This window comes from Gossypium hirsutum, chromosome A07 (genome assembly GCF_007990345.1).
Source record: "Gossypium hirsutum isolate 1008001.06 chromosome A07, Gossypium_hirsutum_v2.1, whole genome shotgun sequence".
Classification (NCBI taxonomy): Eukaryota; Viridiplantae; Streptophyta; class Magnoliopsida; order Malvales; family Malvaceae; genus Gossypium; species Gossypium hirsutum.
Window position 1 is genome coordinate 28,274,813 of NC_053430.1, and position 20,487 is coordinate 28,295,299.

Sequence of the window (20,487 nt, forward strand, 5' to 3'; positions counted from 1 at the left end):
TGATTGTAAGTGCTCCCTAGCCCCGTTTTTTATGTTCTTTATATTTTTGAGATCCTTGAAGCATGTTCTAGCCATTTCTACCCTTATTTTAAGCTAGGGTTCATGTTCAAAAACTTACTGTGTGACATGTTTGTATTTTGGTTTTTAATGGAGGAATATGAAAGTTTGATGTAAGATAAACATCTTTTGTCAAGTGGTTTTCCATGAAAACACTAAAAAGGGACCAAGTTACAAAAGATGTAAAAGTGAGTAATAGAAAAGTGAAATATAGGAAAATGTGGGCTGTTATAAGCTAGGATATAATTCAGCTAGGCTTGGGAAATCAAGGGAATGCATGTATTTCATTATACGAGCCTAGGGGCTAAAATGTAAAAATGTGCAAAGTTAGGGGTAAATAGGTAATTTTTCCATAGAGTAAGTTTCCGGGCTGAAATTGAAGAAGGTGATGAATTAATAATCTAATCTGTTTATATAAACTCGAAAAGACCAATTCCGGAAATAGATCGTGCAAAATAAAAGGTTTTGAAATAGTTAGAATCCCAACCCGAGACATCATTTAGGCAAGTTCGTATAACCTAATTGGATGTTTATTCTTGTTGGCTTTAATTGTTTTACTAAATTGAATGTGAAATGCATAAATAATGAATTGTATGAAAATGTTTATAAATCCTAAATTGATTAGAAAGTGGGTTAAAATCCGTTTGAATATGGAATTCCAATGGATAGGTCACTTCTCATGAAAAATGGGATCCTACATGTGTTGCAGAAAGGATTTAGCCCAGACGGGTAATCCTGAAACGAGCCTATTGAGCATACATTTCAATTAGAATTTAGCTTGGACTGGTAATCCTAGTTGACTGGATTTAGCCTGGACTAGTAATCCAGATTAGACTCTGCATGGTATTCTTTGTCATGTAAATGATTTAGCCTGGACTGGTAATCCGACAAAGCCCTTAGAGTACATGGAACAGCTAGAATTTAGCCTGGACTAGTAATTCTACTATGAGAGATGTGGCTCGAGAGTGTACCGGATAGGGTACTACTGGATATGAATTGACGATTAATAAAATAGTACACATAGAGCGTACTAAGTGATGAAATATCCATCAGGGATTCAAGGATTCACTGTGTACATGACACGAGAAATACGAAATTGAATATGTATATAATGTGATGAGCTCATCTATGAATCTTGAAAATTTATGTGACTAACTTGTTCATTGAGTGCATGTGTTTAGGGAAAATTTTTATAATTGATGGATAACATGGCTTATTGTGATTATGTGTTAAAAATGACCGATACATTTACTTTTTGTTATAAGAACTTACTAAGCATGTAATGCTTACCTCACCCCCTTTTACTTTTCCCTGTCTTATAGAGCTCTTGAACTCGTAAAGGTTGGAGGACGATGGGAGTTTGATCACACTATCAGCATTCTCGTTTTGGGTATAAAAGAACTATTCATTTTGATATAATGGCATATACAGGGTTACTTATCTTTTGCTTATATGTGTCATTTAAACTAGCCAAGTGTAATGGCTCATCATGGTTGATGAATTATTTTGTACATGGCCATGAAATATGGCTCATATTTTACTATCGGGTTGTCAGCATTATTAACCATGTATGCATGTAATGTGTTCATGTTGATGTGGTTGCTTAGGAATGATGGACGTAAGGTATGACAGGTTTATTTGGTGAATGACCAATGATCAATGAGTATGGCCCCAAAAATGTTATAAATGTGTAAAGTTGGAAAGAAGGGTATAAAAAGCTAGAGGTTATGAATTGGTATGAAAAGACTAGGAAATGCATGTAAAAATTGAGATAATGCATGGAGGTGTTAGGGACATAATTTAATCATGGATTTGGATATTGGAGTAGTTCAAATGCGAATTATTGTATGCTAAAAACATGTACAAATGAGTGAGTCATTCAAGGGTGGCAAAAAGGCTTGGAAAATAGCCTTGAAATTGTCCACACCGGTAGACACAAGGGTGATGGCATTAGAGTTGACCCGAGTAAGATTGTGGCTATCGTCGAATGGAAACAACCAAGGAACGTGACAGAAGTTAGAAGCTTTTTAGGTTTGGCTAGCTACTACAGACATTTTGTTAAAGGATTTTCTTGATTGCCACTCCGATGACTAGGTTGCTTAAAAAAGATGTTAAGTTTGAGTGGTCGGAAAAGTGTCAGCAATGTTTTTAGAAACTAAAGGCGCTACCGACCGAAACACTAACTTTGGTACAATCCGAGTTAGGTAAAGAATTCGTGATTTATAGTGATACATCCTTGCATGGTTTGGGATGTGTACTCATGCAAGAAGGTAAGGTGGTAGGCTACGCTTCAAGGTAATTAAAGGCTCACGAGAAGAACTACTCGACACATGACTTGGAATTGGCTGCTATTGTTTTTGAGTTAAAGATTCAGAGACACTATCATATGGTGAGAAGTGTCGTGTGTTTATCGATCATAAAATTTTAAAATACTTGATGACTCAAAAGGATTTGAACCTAAGGCAACGTAGATGGCTCAAATTACTCAAAGATTACGAGCTTCTGATTGATTACCATTCGGGTAAGGCGAATGTAGTCGTTGACGCTTTGAGTAAAAAATAATTGTTTGCCTTGAGGGCTATGGGTACGCTGTTGGATTTTTCCGAAGATGGCTTGATTCTAGCAGAGTTGAGAGTTAGACCGATCTTTCTTTAACAGATTTGTGATGGTCAGAAAGTCGATAAAGATTACAAGCTAAAAGAGCTGAATGCAAGTCTAGCAGTGAAACGGATTTTCAGATCGACTCTGATGTTTGTTTGAGATTCCATGATAGGATCTGTGTTCCGAACGACGCTGAGTTGATTCTAAATATTTTACATGAGACACATAATGATTGTTTATCAATCCACCCAGGTAGTATAAAGATGTATAGTGATTTGAAAAAATTGTACTAGTGGAATGGCATGAAAAGGGATATCTCTGAGTTTGTGTCGAAATGTCTGATTTGCCAACAAGTAAAGGCCGAACATCAAGTGCCTTCAGGGTTACTTCAACCTATCCTGATTCCTGAATGGAAATGGGACCATATTGCTATGGACTTTCTGATAGGATTGCCTTTGTCTCCAAAGAATAAATATGTCGTCTGGGTCGTAGTTGACAAGTTGACTAAATCTGCTCATTTTATACTGGTACGAACTGATTTCTCGCTTGATGAGTTAGCTAAGTTGTATATTACTGAAATTGTGAGACTTCACGATATACCATTGTCGATTATTTCGGATAGAGATCCAAGGTTTACTTCACAGTTTTGGAAGATATTACAAGAAGCTTTGGGTACAAAGCTAAACTTTAGTACCGCTTTTCATCTGCAAACTGATGGACAAACCGAGAGAGTAATCAGACACTTGAAGATATGCTCAAATGTTGTGTTCTTGAATTCCAAGGTAGTTGGGAAAGGTACTTACCTTTGGTTGAATTTGCTTACAACAATAGTTATTAGTCGAGCTTGAAGATGGCACCTTATGAGGCATTGTATAGACGTAAATATCATACACCTTTGTATTGGACTAAGCTTAAGGAGAATAAGATTCATGGAATCGATTTAGTTAAGGAAACTATCAAAACCATTTTTTTGAAAACGGGGATCGACCTTATATTTTGAAAAGAAAACGAAAATTGGGAGTCGTCACCAATCTTTTTTGTTTAGGTGTGATTAGATCACCTAAATATTTGATCATCTTAATAAAACATTTTGATTTACTAAAACAACGATTTCCGTCTACGAAATTTGAAAAAACGAGTTCTGGAGTCAGTTACGTACGAGGAAGGATTAGCACCCTCGTAACGCCCAAAATTGGTACCTAATTGATTAATTAGTGCCTTAATGTTGAAATTAAAAACTCGAAGAGAAATTAGAATACGATCCTTTTTTATGTTGATTTATATGAAGAATTTGCTTGAATGAATCGAAATGGATTCTAAAGACTTTCTTGTCCCGAAGTAATAAAATGTCACATTCAGTACGTTAGGACACAACATTTTAGGCCCTCGAGAATAAGTTGGTCTTTTGATTTTCAAAACTCATGTGTTTAAATTTTAAAAGGTTATTCGGTTATTTGGGTCAAACAAAGAAAATCGAAACCCAACACGTCAGGGCACGGTTTTCTAGAATCTCCAAACACGGAATATTGCTTTGTTATCGAAAAATCCCTTTTAACACTATTTAAAATAAAAGAGTTGATGATCTAATTAAAAGATGATTGATGGGACTAAAATATTCAAATGGCCTATTATGGATATAAAAATATGACTCTTGAAATGATTTTAATGAAGCAAAATGAAATGAAAACATCAAACATGGCATAATAATTCACGAATAAAGTGTTACAATGATAAATCGCAAAGACATGAAAATACGAATAAACAAATTTTGGTAATAATCGCAGAACACATTATTTTGATGTCAATATTAACAATCGAAGAAATGGAGCAAAATAATATGTAAAACAATTTGAAGTAAATAGCATAAAACAATTTACAAATAAGTAGTATGTAAAATAATTTAGAACAAATAATATACAAAGCAATTTATAATAAATAATTTGTAAGACAATTTAAAGTAACATATAAAATAATAAGTGAAAAGGAATTTAAAATGCATGATATACAAAACAGTTAAAAAACAATATATATAGAACAATTTAAGCTAAGTAATAAAACTAGTTTAGAATAAATAATACATAAAAATAGTTTTGGAATAAATAACTTATATGAGAGTACACCACAGTCTAATATAAATAATATATAAAAATTTTAAGTAAATAAAACAGTTTAATCAAATAATATAGAAAACAATTTAAAATAAATAATATCTAAAATAATTTGAAATAAAAAATAAAAAATAGTTTACTATAAATAATATAAATAAAATAAATAGAATAGTTTAAAATGAATAAGATGTAAAACTATTAAAATAAGCAAATAAATGCAAGGACAAATAAATAAAATAAAATAATATAAAATAAAATAATACGCATATAAAATAAAGCCTTGAAAATGGTTAAGCAAAGGAATTAATTAATAATAAAATAATAAGTAGATAAACTCAAAAAGAAATATAATCACAATAAAATAATAGCCATAATAATAATAATAGAAATAATAGTAATAATAAAATAATAATGGTATTAGAATAATAAATAAATACGAATACGAATGTAATAACAATGGTTAATAATATATTAAAATAATCAATTTAACAATGAAACAACAAAAATAATGAAAAGGACTAAATTGAGTGTCAAAACAAGTGTTTAGGGGGAAATCTAAAATAAGATGAAAAGGGGAGGACTCAATTGCAATACGAGCACAACGTGGTGGGACAAAAGTAGAAAATATCCCCACCCTTCAAAATGACACTGTTTCAGTTGTGGGGGTTAAATTGAAATAAAGCAAACAGATTGTGGCAAAATTAAAAAATAAAAAATAAAAATAAAAGGACCACATTAAAACGGCCTCAAAAGCGGAAGGACCAAGGGCGCAAATAGACCATTGGTCCAAAAACAGGCGGATCCTAGGCTTTCTTGGGTCGGGTTTCAGGTCAGAGGCCAAAATGCTGTCGTTTTGGGTCTCTGAGACTTAACCCCTAAACAGCGTCGTTTTATTCTTGTATAAAGCTCTGAACTCTCTCAACTCACCCCTCACTCCGACCATTGCCCGGTCACCGGGACACCGACCCTCCGCCGTGCCGACCGTTGACCACCGATGACGGTGCCGCCGTACGCAGTGGTCGGAGAGCTCAAAAGTTGTCTTTCACTCCCTTTTTCCTTGGTGGTCTCAAAAAAGGGTAAGCCCTCGTCTCTTTTCTTATTTATTCCTTTTATTTAAAATAGATTTGAAACCAAAATAAAAAGAAATCCAAAAGAAAAAAGAGAAGAAAAAAACAAAATCAACCTTTTTGTTTCGTTTTTGATTTCTGAAAAAAACCTGTAATACAATTTTTTTTTGTATTCAAAAACCTCTTCCTTACAATCGGTTTCCCCTCTCTTATAGCCCTTTTGCATTGTTTAAAAATACACATTTCTTTTCTTTTTTACTGCCTACGCTACTGTTTAGTACCATTTAGCCATTGTTTTGTTTTGCTTTTCGTACTATTTGCGTGTTGCCTTGTCTCTGTTCCCTCTCTGTTGCTTGTTTACAAGCGTTGATGGAGGAGAGCCTCGAGCGACGTACGTGTTGGAGCAGTGTACGGCGCACATGGGTAGCGACACACACTACTGCTAGGGTTTCTTAGATGCTGAAACTAGTTTAGGTTTGAGCCATTTTGGGCTTGTTTTAGTTTGGGTTTGGCTAATTGGGCTATTAAGGTTGGGTTTAGTTTGGTTTCTGGGTGTAATGGGGATGTATTAGGTTTGTTTTTGATGTTGGTTTATTGGGCCTGGTCAAATTTGGGCATTTACAGATTTAGTTAAGGAAACCGTAGAAAAAGTGAAAGTAATTCGTGATTGTTTGAAAGTGGCATCAGATAGGCAAAAGTCGTACACAGATTTAAAAAGAAAGGAAATTGAGTATCAGGCCGGTGATAAAGTATTACTGAAAGTGTCTCCATGGAAAAAAAGGTCCTGAGATTTGGAACGAAAGGCAAATTCAGTCTTTGATTTATAGGACTGTATGAGATTACTAAAAGGATAAAGCCTGTTGCTTATCGATTGGCTTTGCTGACTGAATTAGAAAGGATTCACAATGTATTTCATGTATATATGTTACACAGATATAGATCCGATCCTTCTCAAGTGATTGCACCGACAGAGGTTGAAATCAGACTGGATATGACTTATGGTGAGGAACCGGTTAAGATCTTGGCTCGAGAAGTCAAGCAATTGAGAAATAAAAATGTTGCTCTTGTCAAATTTTTATGGCAAAGACATGGGTTTGAAGAGGTTACATGAGAGTCCGAGGAGACAACGATGAAATAGTACCCAAACCTTTTTACTAGTAAGATTTTCAGGGATTAAATCCCTAAAGAGGGGAGAGTTGTAATATTCTGATTTAGGGCCTAGTCAGAACAGTGGTTTCGAGACCACATCTGAAATAGAAATAATTATTTCATGATTATTATGAGGTCTAGGATGAGAATGTATGCTTGAATGGAAATTTCATGGAGAAACTCTATGTCTAAGATACTTAATTTGACATTAGGGACCAAATTGAAAAATATATAAAACTTGAGTTCTAGAAGCTTTTAGCATGAAATTGAGTTGGATTATAAATTAGAGGTCTTCAAATAGTAATTTAACTAAGTTCTAAAAATTTAGACAAAAATGGGCATACATGAGTAAAATTTTAAAGAAATGCCTTTGAGGCATTTTGGTCATTTGGTTAATTAAAGAATAAAAAGGGAAAAATCAAGAAAAAATTTTGTTTATGGTTTCCCGAAAATTCAAGGGGCTCCATAGCTACAGTTTTCAACATTTCAAGCTTGACTGTAAGTGCTCCCTAGCCCAGTTTTTTATGTTCTTTATATTTTTGAGATCTTTGAAGCATGTTCTAGCCATTTCTACCCTTATTTTAAGCTAGGGTTCATGTTCAAAAACTTACCCATGTGTGACATGTTTTTCTTTTGGTGTTTAATGGAGGAATATAAAAGTTTTATGTTAGATAAACATCTTTTATCAAGTGGTTTTCCATAAAAACACCTAAAAAGGACCAAGTTGCAAAAGATGTAAAAGTGGGTAATAGAAAAGTGAAATAAAGGAAAATGTGGGCTGTTATAAGCTAGGATATAATTTGGCTAGGCTTGGGAAATCAAGAGAATGCATGTATTTCATTATACGAGCCTAAGGACTAAAATGTAAAAATGGGCAAAGTTAGGGGTAAATAGGTAATTTTTCCATAGAGTAAGTTTTCGGGCTAAAATTGAAGAATATGATGAATTTATAATTAATCTATTTATATAGACTCAGAAAGACCAATTTCAGAAGTAAATCGTGAAAAACAAAAGGTTTTGGAATAGTCAGAATCCCAACCCGAGACATCATTTAGGTAAGTTTGTGTAACCTAATTGGATGTTTATGCATGTTGGCTTTAGTTGTTGTATCAAATTGAATGTGAAACGCATAAATAATGAATTGTATGAAAATGTCTATAAATCCGAAATTGATTGAAAAATGGGTTAGAATCCTTTTGAATATGGAATTTCAATGGATAGGTCACTTCTCATGGAAAATGGGATCCTGCATGTGTTGTAGAAAGGATTTAGCTCGGATGGGTAATCCATTGATCTCATTATAGAATGGATTTAGCCCGGATAATTAATCCTGAAATGAGCCTATTAAGCATACGTTTCAATTAGGATTTAGCCTAAACTAGTAATCCTAGTTGACTGGATTTAGCCTGGACTGGTAATCTAGATTAGACTTTGTAGGGTATTTTTTTTCATTTAAAGGATTTAGCCTGGACTGGTAATTCTATTGGATAAAATATTTGTACATGCCATGAGATATACGAATTTGAATATGTAAATGATGTGATGAGCTCATATATGGATCTTGAAAATTTATGTGACTAGCTTGTTCATTGAGTGCATGTGTTTAGGGAAATTTTTATAAGATGGATAACATGGCTTATTGTGATTATGTGTTAAAAATGGCCAGTAAGTTTACTTTTCGTTATTCGAACTTACTAAGCATGTAATGCTTACCTCCCCCCATCCTTTTTACTTTTCCCTGTCTTATAGAGTTCTTGGACTCGTAAAGGTTAGAGGACGGTGGGAGTTTGATCACACTATCGGCATTCTAGTTTTTGGTATAAAAGAACTATTCATTTTGATATAATGGCATGTATAGGGTTACTTCTCTTTTGGTTATATGTGTCATTTAAATTAGCCAAGTGTAATGGCTCATGATGGTTGATGAATTATTTTGTATATGGCCATGAAATATGGCTCATATTTTACTATCGGGTTGTAACCCTTATTAACCATGTATGCATGCAATGTGTTCATGTTGATGTGGTTGCTTAGGAATGATGGACGTAAGTTATGACAGGTTTATTTGGTGAATGGCCCATGATTAATGAGTATGGCCCCAACAATGTTATAAATGTGTAAAGTTGGAAAGAAGGATATAAAAAGCTAGAGGTTATGAATTGGTATGAAAAGATTAGGAAATACATGTAAAAATTAAGATAGTGCATGGAAGCGTTAGGGACATAATTTAACCATGGATTTGGATATTGGAGTAGTTCAAATTTGAATAGTTGTATGCTGAAAACATGTACAAATGAGTGAGTCCTTAAAGGGTGGCAAAAAGGCTTGGAAAGTAGCCTTGAAATTGTCTACACGGGTAGACACATGGGCGTGTGTCTGGGCCGTGTGTGACACACGGTCTGCCCCATGGGCTTGTGATCCGGCCGTATATCCCCTGCACTTAAATTTTATAAGTCAAAATGCCATATAGCAAACACACGGGCTAAGACACAGGCGTGTGTCTTAGCCGTGTGAGAGACACGGCCTAACCACATAGGCGTGTGCTCTGGCTGTGTGAAGTTTGTACCATTTTTATAAAAAAATCATTTAATTTTATTTGGCCATACGGGCGTGTGACAAGGTCATGTGACCTTATTTTGGTGCTAATGTCATAGTCAAAGAGTTACACGGCCTGTGGACACGGGTGTGTCAAGAGTACATGGGCGTGTCCCCATTTCACACAGGCGTGTGACTCTGTTTTTAAGAAAATTTTTCAAGTTTCTCTAAATTTTCCGATTGGGTCCCTAACTATTTCTGATGTTTGTTTTGGACCTCGTAGGTCCATACAAGGGACACCCCGCATATGTTTGAATGACTTTTGATTTGAAAGAAATATGATAGCCTGGTTTTGCTTGAACAATTAGATTTATGTCCGGTAATGCTTCGTACCCTGTCCCGGCATCGGATACAGGTAAGAGGTGTTTCAGTGAAGCTTCGCTAAATGAGATAAATCCACTATTTTTGAACTTAATACAACAAGTAACCTAAGTTCTATCACATCTCAGTATAGTAACCTCATTTTTGTACTCAAAGGCTAAATCTCACCACTAAATTCTCCCCTTGAGAACTTAGTCTGTAAAACCAATAATAATTGGTTTTTACTATCTCAATTGCACTATCACAATAATGCTCCTCTATGAACTGATAAGTGCTCTCAAATATACAGTCCATAAACCTATATAAGTCTTTTCAATATATAGAATTTTGTGTGACTTGCTAATATAATTAAAATCAATTACAATACAGTACTTTTTAAGTAGTAGCTATGAATAGATAAATACAATATAATAACAATAACCAAAGTAAAGTGGATTGTTGGAAGATATGTCTTCAAGTACTATCCCAATCCACCATATTTGATCCAAGGGATTTGGTAAGATTTATTCGATCTGATCCGATCCGATCAAATCCTTAAGATATGTTCCTCTAAATGGATTGATTTTCATTGATGAACTTGAATAATTCCAAAATATTAGCATAACCCAAATATTTTTTCAATAAATTTCCAACTTCAAATTTGACAAGTAGGACCATGTTCTAGTAGGGATGGAAGTGATCAGTTCCATTGGTGCATAGTTAACCACTTCAAAAACTTGACTAAACATAATATAATATAAGAAACATAAGTTACAACAATAAATAGCAATTATTGTGCACATATCACTATTTCAATGATCATTTGATTCTTTCAAAAAAAATGTAATAGATTCAATGTAAATTCAATAAACAAGTATGTTGTAAATAGAGTAGGAATAAAGTAATATAAGCAATACTATAATAAAACCTTATCAAAATTAATGTTAGCCCAAAACCATACATTCTCATAAAGTTCATCATCTTATGAATTGAATTCAATACTAGTGTGTTCTGCATCAACTCCAACATTACTTACTTGTGGATTAAAGAGATGGTAAGTATATAATTATGCCCCATATTTCCACATTGTGAATAAGTATAATTTCATTTCGTATATTGTTTGACATTCATTGTATTATGAGCAGACCTCTTTAAAGTGTCTTCAAATATTGCATCTTTATTCACCTTTGTTTTCTTTGTTTTTTGCATCTCTAAACTAGTTGCCGAGTTAGTGAACACATTTCTTATCTTTTTAAATTCTTCTTTACTTTTAGATTCAAAATAACACAATCAATTAAACATGGATACTCATGATGAGTGGCTCAATCTCTCCATTTCATCATTTTTTTAAGTTTGAATGAATTGTTAACATGATTTCCTCTTTGGCTTTTACCGTCCATTTATGAATGATGCAAGAATCAAGTATAAACTTAAAATGATCTTTTTTTCATAATGAAAATTCAATCCCAACAAAAAATGCTTTCACTTTCAAACATACGACAAGAACTTGTAATATTTCCTTCTAAGTCATTATAAATCACTTTGGTCCCTTTATAAAGATACAAATATTAGATTAAAGTATAAATTCTTTTGTGCTCATCCAACCATTAAAACTCACCTCATATTAAAGCATCTTGACGCTTAAGAATTTTCCTAAACTGATTGATTGAACTATAAGTGAAAACTTTATGCTTACTATGTCTTAAATAAAAATCATGCCCTAGTTCTTACTTGCACATATTTGTAATAGCACTCTCAATTGAATGTAAAAATTAAAGTGAATATGAACTTCTCTTGATATACCTATTCAAAACAAGTTGTATACAAACGGGATATTTCAAACATCCAAAAAAAATTACCAATAGAAAAAATGTTTAACCTACATACTTCTCACATTAAAATTTTTTTTAAGCCAAGCATTATCTTTGAGGTTATAAGTTTGAGCCATGATGTTCAATTCCTGATAAATTTTTCTTTAGTCCATGTATCTTTTAATTCCTTAGGCAACTTCAAATTTGTGGAGATACGAGGTATCATTCTTTAGAATGTTGCATACAAAAATCTTATGATTAACTTCAAGAAAACAACTTTTAATGTCAAATACATTACCTTGTCCTCATTAATAATCACTGAAATGGGCACATATAAACTCAGTTCAAACACCTAGACAAAAGTCTCATGTTTTTTATTTACTAGAATCACAAATGTAAAAAAAATGATGTTGATTTTTAATACAAAGAAGCAGATCATATATTCTTTTTGCACGATGTGTCAAATGCAACTACAACTTACGAGTGGCTCTCCATGCTGCCTTGGGAAATGACTTTCTATTTTGTTTTCCAAATTGACAAGTTTTACATGTCGGTATGTGATCAACAAGTTTCAAAAGATCAATTGCCATCCTTTTGGACTTCATCTGTAGCATCCCCTGATGGTGATAGTGTCCGACCTTTTATGCCACAACATTGCGAGACTTTCTTTGCTTAGAAAGGCTGATTGCTCTTCCTGCATTGGATTGAGGGAAAAACTCATTCTTACCATCTTAACTTCAAACATCTTCTGTCCTAAAGCATCCTCTATCATACATGTCTTTTCCATGAACTTCACTTTGAATCCCTTCTCTACTAATTGGCCAACACTAAGCAGGTTTTGATCAATATCAAATACATATAAAACATCAGTAATGAACTTGGTACTTGAACAGCTTGTAATGGCTATAGTGCCCTTTCCTTTTACTACAATGTAGTCACTGGTCCCAATTATGACCTTCTTAGACTCGGTACTCTTCAGTTCTTTGAACAACTCACTGTCATGTGTCATATAATTAGTGCAACCACTGTCAATAAGCCAGCTTTCACTTGTTTTGTGACTAGTGAAACAAGTTGCAACAAAAAGCTGATCTTCTTCTTTTTGATTTGCCACTTGTGCTTCATCTCCTTGTTGTTGATTTTTGTACTTATAGCTTCATGTCCCATTTGGTTACACTTGCTGCACTTTGCATCTAGTCTTCTCTAGCACTTGAAAGGAAGGTGACCTTTCTTGCCGCAATGTTGACATGGAGGGTAATCCTTCTTTACTCTTGATCTTCTATTTCCAGTTTTACTTTTGATCCCAAATGCAGAGTTTTCTCCACTTGTAGCATGAATCTCTTTTGTTCTTTGGCCTCCTATTCATTCCATCATCTTGATGCTTAACTGGTAGAGCACCTTCGACGGCCCATTCTTACCCCACTACACACTTTTGTTCTTGTGCTTGTAAAGAACTTAAGAGTTCTTCCAGAGTAATATTTGACATATCCTTCATGTTCTCTAAGGTGGTGATGGTAGCCTCAAACCTTTTAGGTATTGTTACAAGGATTTTCTCCACAATCCTTGAATCTACTAGACATGAACCTAGCAGCCTGACTTTATTGGCTATGTTAAGGAGCTTTTCAGAATACTCCTTGACTGTTTCAGTCACCTTCATCTTTTACAGCTCAAAATCACGTACAAGATTCAACACTTGCATCCCACAAATTCTCTCATCTCCCTCGTACTCAGTCTTAAGATAATCTCCTATCTCCTTTGCTGACTTTAGAGACATAATTCGCATGAAAATAGTTAGTGAAACTGCATCAAACAAACATGCTTTTGCCTTTGATTTCCTTGTCTTTTTTTCTTTTTGTGTTTTGATCTATGCCACAATGGGGTTGGTAGGCAATGTAGGAATCTCGTAGTCTTATTCCACTACTTCCCAAATATCTATAGCCTCCAGGTAAGTCTCTATTCGCATTGCCTAAATCTGATAATTATCTCCATAAAAAATAGGCGGCACAATTGAAGAGAAATTAATTTCAGCTTCCATAATGCAACAATCAGTAACACAAACCCTTAAGAAAAAAGCTTTAATTACCAATTGTTGGTATTTTATCAGAAAATAAAATTGAACTAATGATTATTATTCAGCAAGATTCACAATTTATACTAAGTGAAAATAACAACCCACTAACAATATGTTCCTAAACTTAAGCATCAAACATAAATTCAAATAACAAAACACCTAAAAATAACAAACACTGAAAATAGCAGTCCTAAACACATCAACTAACACCTACTTTGTCTTGAATAAAAATCATGCCCTAGTTCTAATCCACACATATTTGTAATAGCACTCTCGGTTGAATGTAAAAATTAAAGTGAATATAGACTTCTTTTGATATACATATTCAAACACAAGTTGTATACAAACAAGATATTTACAAACATCCAAAGAATTTACCGATAGAAAAAAATGCTTGACCTACATACTTCTCGCATTAAAATTTTCTTTAAGCCAAGCATTATCTTTGACGTTATAAGTTTGAACTATGATGTTCAATTCCTGATTAATTTTTTCTTTAGTCCATGCATCTTTTAATTCCTTAGGCAACTTCAAATTTGTGGAGATACTAGGTATCATTCCTTGGAATGTTGCATACAACAATCTTATGATTAACTTTAGGAAAACAACTTTTAATGTCAAATACATTGCCTTGTCCTCATTGATAATCACTGAAATGGGCACATATAAACTCAGTTCAAACACCCAAACAAAAGTCTCGTATTTTTCATTTACTAGAATTGCAAATGTAAAAAAGAAAAAAAAATTGATGTTAATTGTTAATACAAAGAAGCAGATCATATTCATTCTTTTTGCATGATATGTCAAATGCAACAATTCTCCAAAGTAGACATAATTCGATCCGCTAGTTGAGCCTGCCAAAAAAGAATATTTTGAATATTTTGAAGACTATTCTCTTTATCCACAGTATATTTCATATAAAAACCAATATGTAAAATTAATTTTGCCTTAAAATACACTAATGCAGTATTTACATCTCCAGCTGCAATTGGTTTCATGAACCCTATATGTATAACTTATTTGAAAGATTTTTCCTCGTCAACCCCATGTTTTCACAAATGACATCATTTGACAAGTTCCGTTGAAAACCCAAAACTTAGGAACAATCGAAGACGGAAATGGTTGGGCAAAACAAGAAATTTAGATGAAAAAAATTGCGTTTAGGACGATGATTTCTTCTCTTTCTCTGTTTATTTATTTTCTTTCAATCATTGAAAACAAAACGAGGGTCTCCTTTTCTTTCACAAAATACTAAATTTTACATGAAAGAAGTCTACAAAAAGTAAGGCTTGTTTTCCAACATGGCATCATTAATTTGTTTTCCAAACATTTAATGGGACGCATTTTGATTCACAAAGAAAAAGGCCGCATGATATTCAACACCAGTTTAATGTCTGAAACGAATGTCTCGCTCTTGCTGTTCCGGTCAAAAAAGCAACGACGTATTGATGCACTGTGTTGCAATGAGGAAAACTTGGTTGATTTCTATTTTTGAGGATCATAATTTTTACAGTATCCCCAATCCAACCCTGATTTAAACACGAATTGGTTAGAGGTGGTGAACTTCATACACCTTTTTTTAAGTATTGCATGAATGAGATTAGAGATAAGATACATAATCTTCCTTGAATAATTTTTAAGACATTTGGGACCCAGAAATATGGTGTAGAGATCCATTATCTGTATGCAGATGTTGTGTAGTGCTCATTATCAAATGGGTCCATTCCTCCCTGGACAATTTTCCATGCACACGAATTGACTTCATCAACTCATTCTCAACCGTCTGATCCACCTCATACCCTGTATCTGCTACTTCACCATCCTGCATGGGACCAACTTCCCATGAAATATCATTCCTGGAAAATGAGAAGGCGTAGCAGAGATCATTTTAATCTGAATTTTTTTGACTCATAATACCTTTGGTTGAGCCAATTATTTTGTCTATTCGATTTAAAAAAAAAAAAAGGGTCGTATGCATAATTGATGTTGAAATACTGTGTTGCCGCCTATGATCCCCATGGGTTTCACATTGCAATGCGGGCCACGCCGCCAGGGACAGCTAATGATTTGGAATAATTTGATGAAAAAAAAACTCAAGGTGGTGTCCCTCGGAATTCTAGTTTAATCCATCTGTTCTTGATTATCTGAAATTTAATTAGGGTTTTTTCAGGTAATGTGGTCCAGATCAAGGAGTTAATTATTCATTTTGAGAGAGAATTATTTGCTCTATCATGCATTCTTGCTATAAACTTGTGATGATTAATAAATATATAAAACTAATCTCTACAACGAATCTTTTGTTTACTTATTTTATTGTTAAAACTTTGTCATATTGACATTTAAGTAAGCTTTCTTGCACAAACTGACTTCATACAAATATCAAGGTTTAGTACTTTTGGGTGAACATATGTCAAAATTAATGGAATAAAAGATTGCCAGGTTTCAGAAAAATATATATACAGTACTGAAAGGAACATGACAATGGTACCATAATGCAAGCATTTTCTCCTCCTCCTTTTTTTTTTTATCAATTTTAATGTTATTTCAATCTTGAAAATTCCAACCTTACTGCTACCAAATTTAAAAAAGTTAATACCTCTATTTGAATTTGTTTACAAAAATTAATTTAACAAAGGTTGGTCGTGAACCATTCAATAATTTATATGTAATAATTTAGCAAAAATCATGAATTTAAATGCATACATTTATGAATAATTAGATTAATTTGTTAGCTTCTGTAAAATGCAATAATCAAATTTAATTAGAATAAAATAGATGGATGGAATAGTTATACATTTTTTCATCCGATTCATGTCTACATGAAGTATGAAGTAAGAAACTATAAATAATATTTCAATTTAGGGGGGAAATAGGTAAATTACCATTATTAGTTGTTTTGGGGAGGGGACAAGCTAAGCTACCATTAATTGAGGATAACAATGTATTTTGCTTTTGTGAAACTATCTTTCTATTATTAAATAATTTAATTTGGAATAAAAATAACACTTATGAATTTTTATTAAATTTAGTTTGATCGCCTACTAAATACATTCATACATTGGAATGAAAAATGAAGCTTCTAAAACTAGGGAGAGTGGGGTTGGCTGTAGAAAAGCAAATGGTGTTGCAGTTTGTGTTACTAAAAAAGAAATAAAAATCTAGTAGGAATTTGTTAGCTGATTTGATAAAAAAAAAAAACAAGAGTCACCTTCAACCTTCAATGTCTGTAAATCTATGAAGACATATATGAGCTTTAATTTGTTTCTCAAATTTGGTGATTGCCGTGGGAAGAAAGCATTGCCATCTTTCAATTAATGAGACAAAAGGGCAAAAGTCTTGAATCCCAAAGTAGAAGATATTCGTTGAGTTAGGTAATTAATAAGACTGAGTGGAATTCATCACAAACAGGAAACACTTAATTTTCAAAACAAAACCAAAAAATAATATATATATTCTTTCCACGTAATGATTTAAACTTTTCAAAATGGTCATGATTTTGCAGAATTGCCCCAAAAAGCTCGTACATTAAAGAAGGGAGTCGGATCCTATTTCCTTGTGAGCTACATATATATTATACAGCACTTTCTGTTATTTTCCAAGATTCCATCTTCATCTTCATCTTGCTGGTTTGGAATTGGAATTTTCAGAAAAAGCAGGGACTGACTATGGGAACTGAAATTTACCCTTTGGAATTGTTTTGTAGTTTTCCAGGTCTGGAAATTCATTCACTGACCGATCGAAGTTGAAAAGTAAAACTATGGGCTTTAAATATAATATCATGGGAGAAAAATATATGTCCCACCGTCCCTGCAGAAGACATTAATTCTCGAGACATTTGACGAGACACATGCAACTCAGTCTTTTAACTCATCCCTACTACCCCTAAGCTAGCAATGAAATGAAGAGGTGTTGAAGGGGAAAAAGATAATTAACATGTAGAAATATAGAAGGAAAACTATAGTATAGTATATATACATAAAAAGGAAGTGGGGGAGAGAGAGAGAGAAATTTATAACACCTTATTGAATGCGACTTTTCTTCCTCTTATATTAATTCAACTCCCTTTCTCAGCTCTTACTTCATTTTCTATCCTTCCTATATCCAACCCCCCTCTCTCTTTCCTACATTTTTTTTTTAATTTTGTTAAGAACCCATCCCCAGCTGTTTCATTGCTGACAATTTTTCACCTAGGATTCAGCAAAGTTGCTGTTTAGGAAAGGTTTCTTCCTCATTGTCATTTTGGTCTTGTCTTGAAATGGGGAGGCACTCTTGCTGTTACAAGCAGAAGCTAAGGAAAGGTCTTTGGTCACCTGAAGAAGATGAGAAGCTCTTGAGGCATATTACAAAGTACGGTCATGGTTGCTGGAGTTCTGTACCTAAACAAGCTGGTAATATATATATATTCTTTTTAAGCAACTTTAGCTTCTTTTCATTCATTAATTGTTTCTAAAATAAGACAAATTCGCAGGTCTGCAGAGGTGTGGAAAGAGTTGCAGACTAAGGTGGATTAATTACTTGAGGCCTGATTTAAAGAGAGGCACATTCTCTCAAGAAGAAGAGAATCTCATAATTGAACTTCATGCAGTTTTGGGGAATAGGTATTATTTCTTCTCCCCCCATGGTTTTGGATATTATATATGCACAGCTCTGTAAAATTTCTTTGAACTTTCAGGTGGTCCCAAATCGCTGCACAATTACCAGGAAGAACCGACAATGAAATTAAGAACCTATGGAACTCTTGCCTAAAGAAGAAGCTTAGGCAGAGAGGCATTGACCCTGTCACCCACAAACCCCTCTCAGAGGTTGAAAATGGTGGTGAAGACAGCAAGAGTCAACCCACAAATAGCCTGGATATGGCAACTTCAGGTGCATCTGCTGAACTGAACCTCAACACCGACAATCCTAAAGCAGGACCACCGTCGGTCACTGCACACCATTTCCAATTGGAAATAGAAGGCTCCCCTTGCTCCAACACAATCAACAGCAGCAATAACAGTAGCAAAGACTTGTTCATGGACAGCCAGCCATCTGATTTGGTGGGGCATTTTCCAATTCAGCAATTGAATTATGCATCCAATGCTAGGCTCTCCTCCACAACCTCAAACCCCACTCTCTGGTTCACCCAAACCAGTAAATCTTTCGATATCAATTCTGAATTCCCTTCAACTTCCATGTCTGCCCTTCTCCCACCATTGACCTCTTCTTTTCTCTCTGCTCCTGTGGTGTTCAAGCCCTCTGATACCCCTTCAATCCCCTCCTTCACTCATATCAATGGGTCCCGATATTGGGAAACGGGTGCCTCCGCTAATAACAGTAACAGCAGCAGCAGCACTGAGCTACAAAGCAACAATTCCTTCTTTGAGAACAACAGTTACTCATGGGGATTGACCGACTGTAGTACATCAGAGAAAGAGGCTCCAAATCCAATCCATTTTATGGAAACCCAAGCAGATGAAATTAAGTGGCCAGAGTATCTCAATAACCCATTGTTAATGGCGGCTGCTTTGCAAAATCAAACCCCACAGTCCTTCTGCAATATCGAGATAAAATCAGAAACAGATTTCTTCACTAATACTTCATCAAACACCGTGTGGTCTCTTAACCAACAGCAGCAGCAGCAACAGCAACAACAAGCAGCTTTACAAAATTCCGATATGTGTGCGAAGGACATCCAAAGACTTACAGCAGCTTATGGACATATTTAGCTTAATTTGCTTTGCATTTATGAAAGGACCCCTCTTCTTAGAAGTAAAAGAAGGGTGACTTTCCTTCAAAAAAAAAATAAATAAAAGAGATTAAAAAAAATGGCATTCTCAATATCAGGTGTGTACAACAGATTTCTCTCCCTTCTTTTTCATATATTTTAACTCATTCTCGTGTATATAGGGTCTGAATCTGATACAAAAATTTATCCACTTTTGCTTTTGGACTATTTTGTGAGCAAAACGATTTTGTTAGCCCTTTTTCTCTCTTTTGAGTGTGGGGTAGAACTGCTGAATAAAGCTTGTTTTAGTGTCTTTTTACTCTTCTTTGCCTCCTTGCATATGCTCATATTTGTGCCTTGTGATTTTACGTTTCTCTATCAGTAAACAATGGTTGATAATCATTTCTTCTTTGTATCATCCCCATTGTTAATAGTTAAAGCAATGAATGGTTTTAAAATTGAAGAAAAAAAAAGTGTGTCACTGCCATCTCCAATTGGAAAATACATGAAAGTAACACATTTTTCCAGTTCCAACAATCAAAATTGGTTGTCTATCAGTGTCCAGAGGACACAAAGAAATCGTAATCGCTTTTATCACTTTTTTTGGTTTCTTGCTTTCAATTGTAGGTGATTTCGAGTAAATGAATCGATTAGTTGGGAGCTTCCTTTTGGCTTAAACAATCTTAGTACCCTTAAATTAAATTTTCAATCGCTTGCTTTTCAAGCCTCAAAAGGAGTTATTGACCACCACTCGGCCTCTCATTTTCTTTGCCCATCGCATACACACGCATGCTCACGTACACATCCCTAAACCATTTAAAGACCATGAGCCTAAATTTTTTTTAAAGTCAAATTCTTATGTGCATGTTGTAATATTCCTAAAATAAATATATTCTTTTAGAAAAAAGAAATTAGCAAGTTTAGAAATAAGAGAGTTATGCCACATCATGCTCAAGTAAGCAAAGAAGAAAAAATAAAGTGAGTCGGTACTTGGGAAAGTGACTATGAATCTAGCAAGGGCCATTTA

At 34.1% G+C, this 20,487-nt stretch overlaps 2 protein-coding genes across 2 annotated transcripts; one reads left to right on the plus strand and one right to left on the minus strand.

The window, feature by feature from the left end:
• Window positions 1-12,289: 12,289 nt before the first annotated feature.
• LOC107955837 (uncharacterized) lies at window positions 12,290-13,342 on the minus strand. Its single transcript, XM_016891627.1, has 2 exons — window positions 13,104-13,342; window positions 12,290-12,839 (listed from the first exon to the last, which is right to left on the minus strand). The coding sequence occupies exons 1-2, from the start codon at window positions 13,340-13,342 to the stop codon at window positions 12,290-12,292; spliced, it is 789 nt and encodes a 262-aa protein (XP_016747116.1).
• Window positions 13,343-17,747: 4,405 nt separating this feature from the next.
• On the plus strand, window positions 17,748-19,779 carry LOC107953015 (transcription factor MYB61). Its single transcript, XM_041117899.1, has 3 exons — window positions 17,748-18,144; window positions 18,225-18,354; window positions 18,429-19,779. Exons 1-3 carry the CDS (start codon window positions 18,012-18,014, stop codon window positions 19,459-19,461), a joined length of 1,296 nt encoding a protein of 431 aa, XP_040973833.1. The 5' UTR covers window positions 17,748-18,011; the 3' UTR covers window positions 19,462-19,779.
• The last annotated feature ends 708 nt before the right edge of the window (window positions 19,780-20,487 follow it).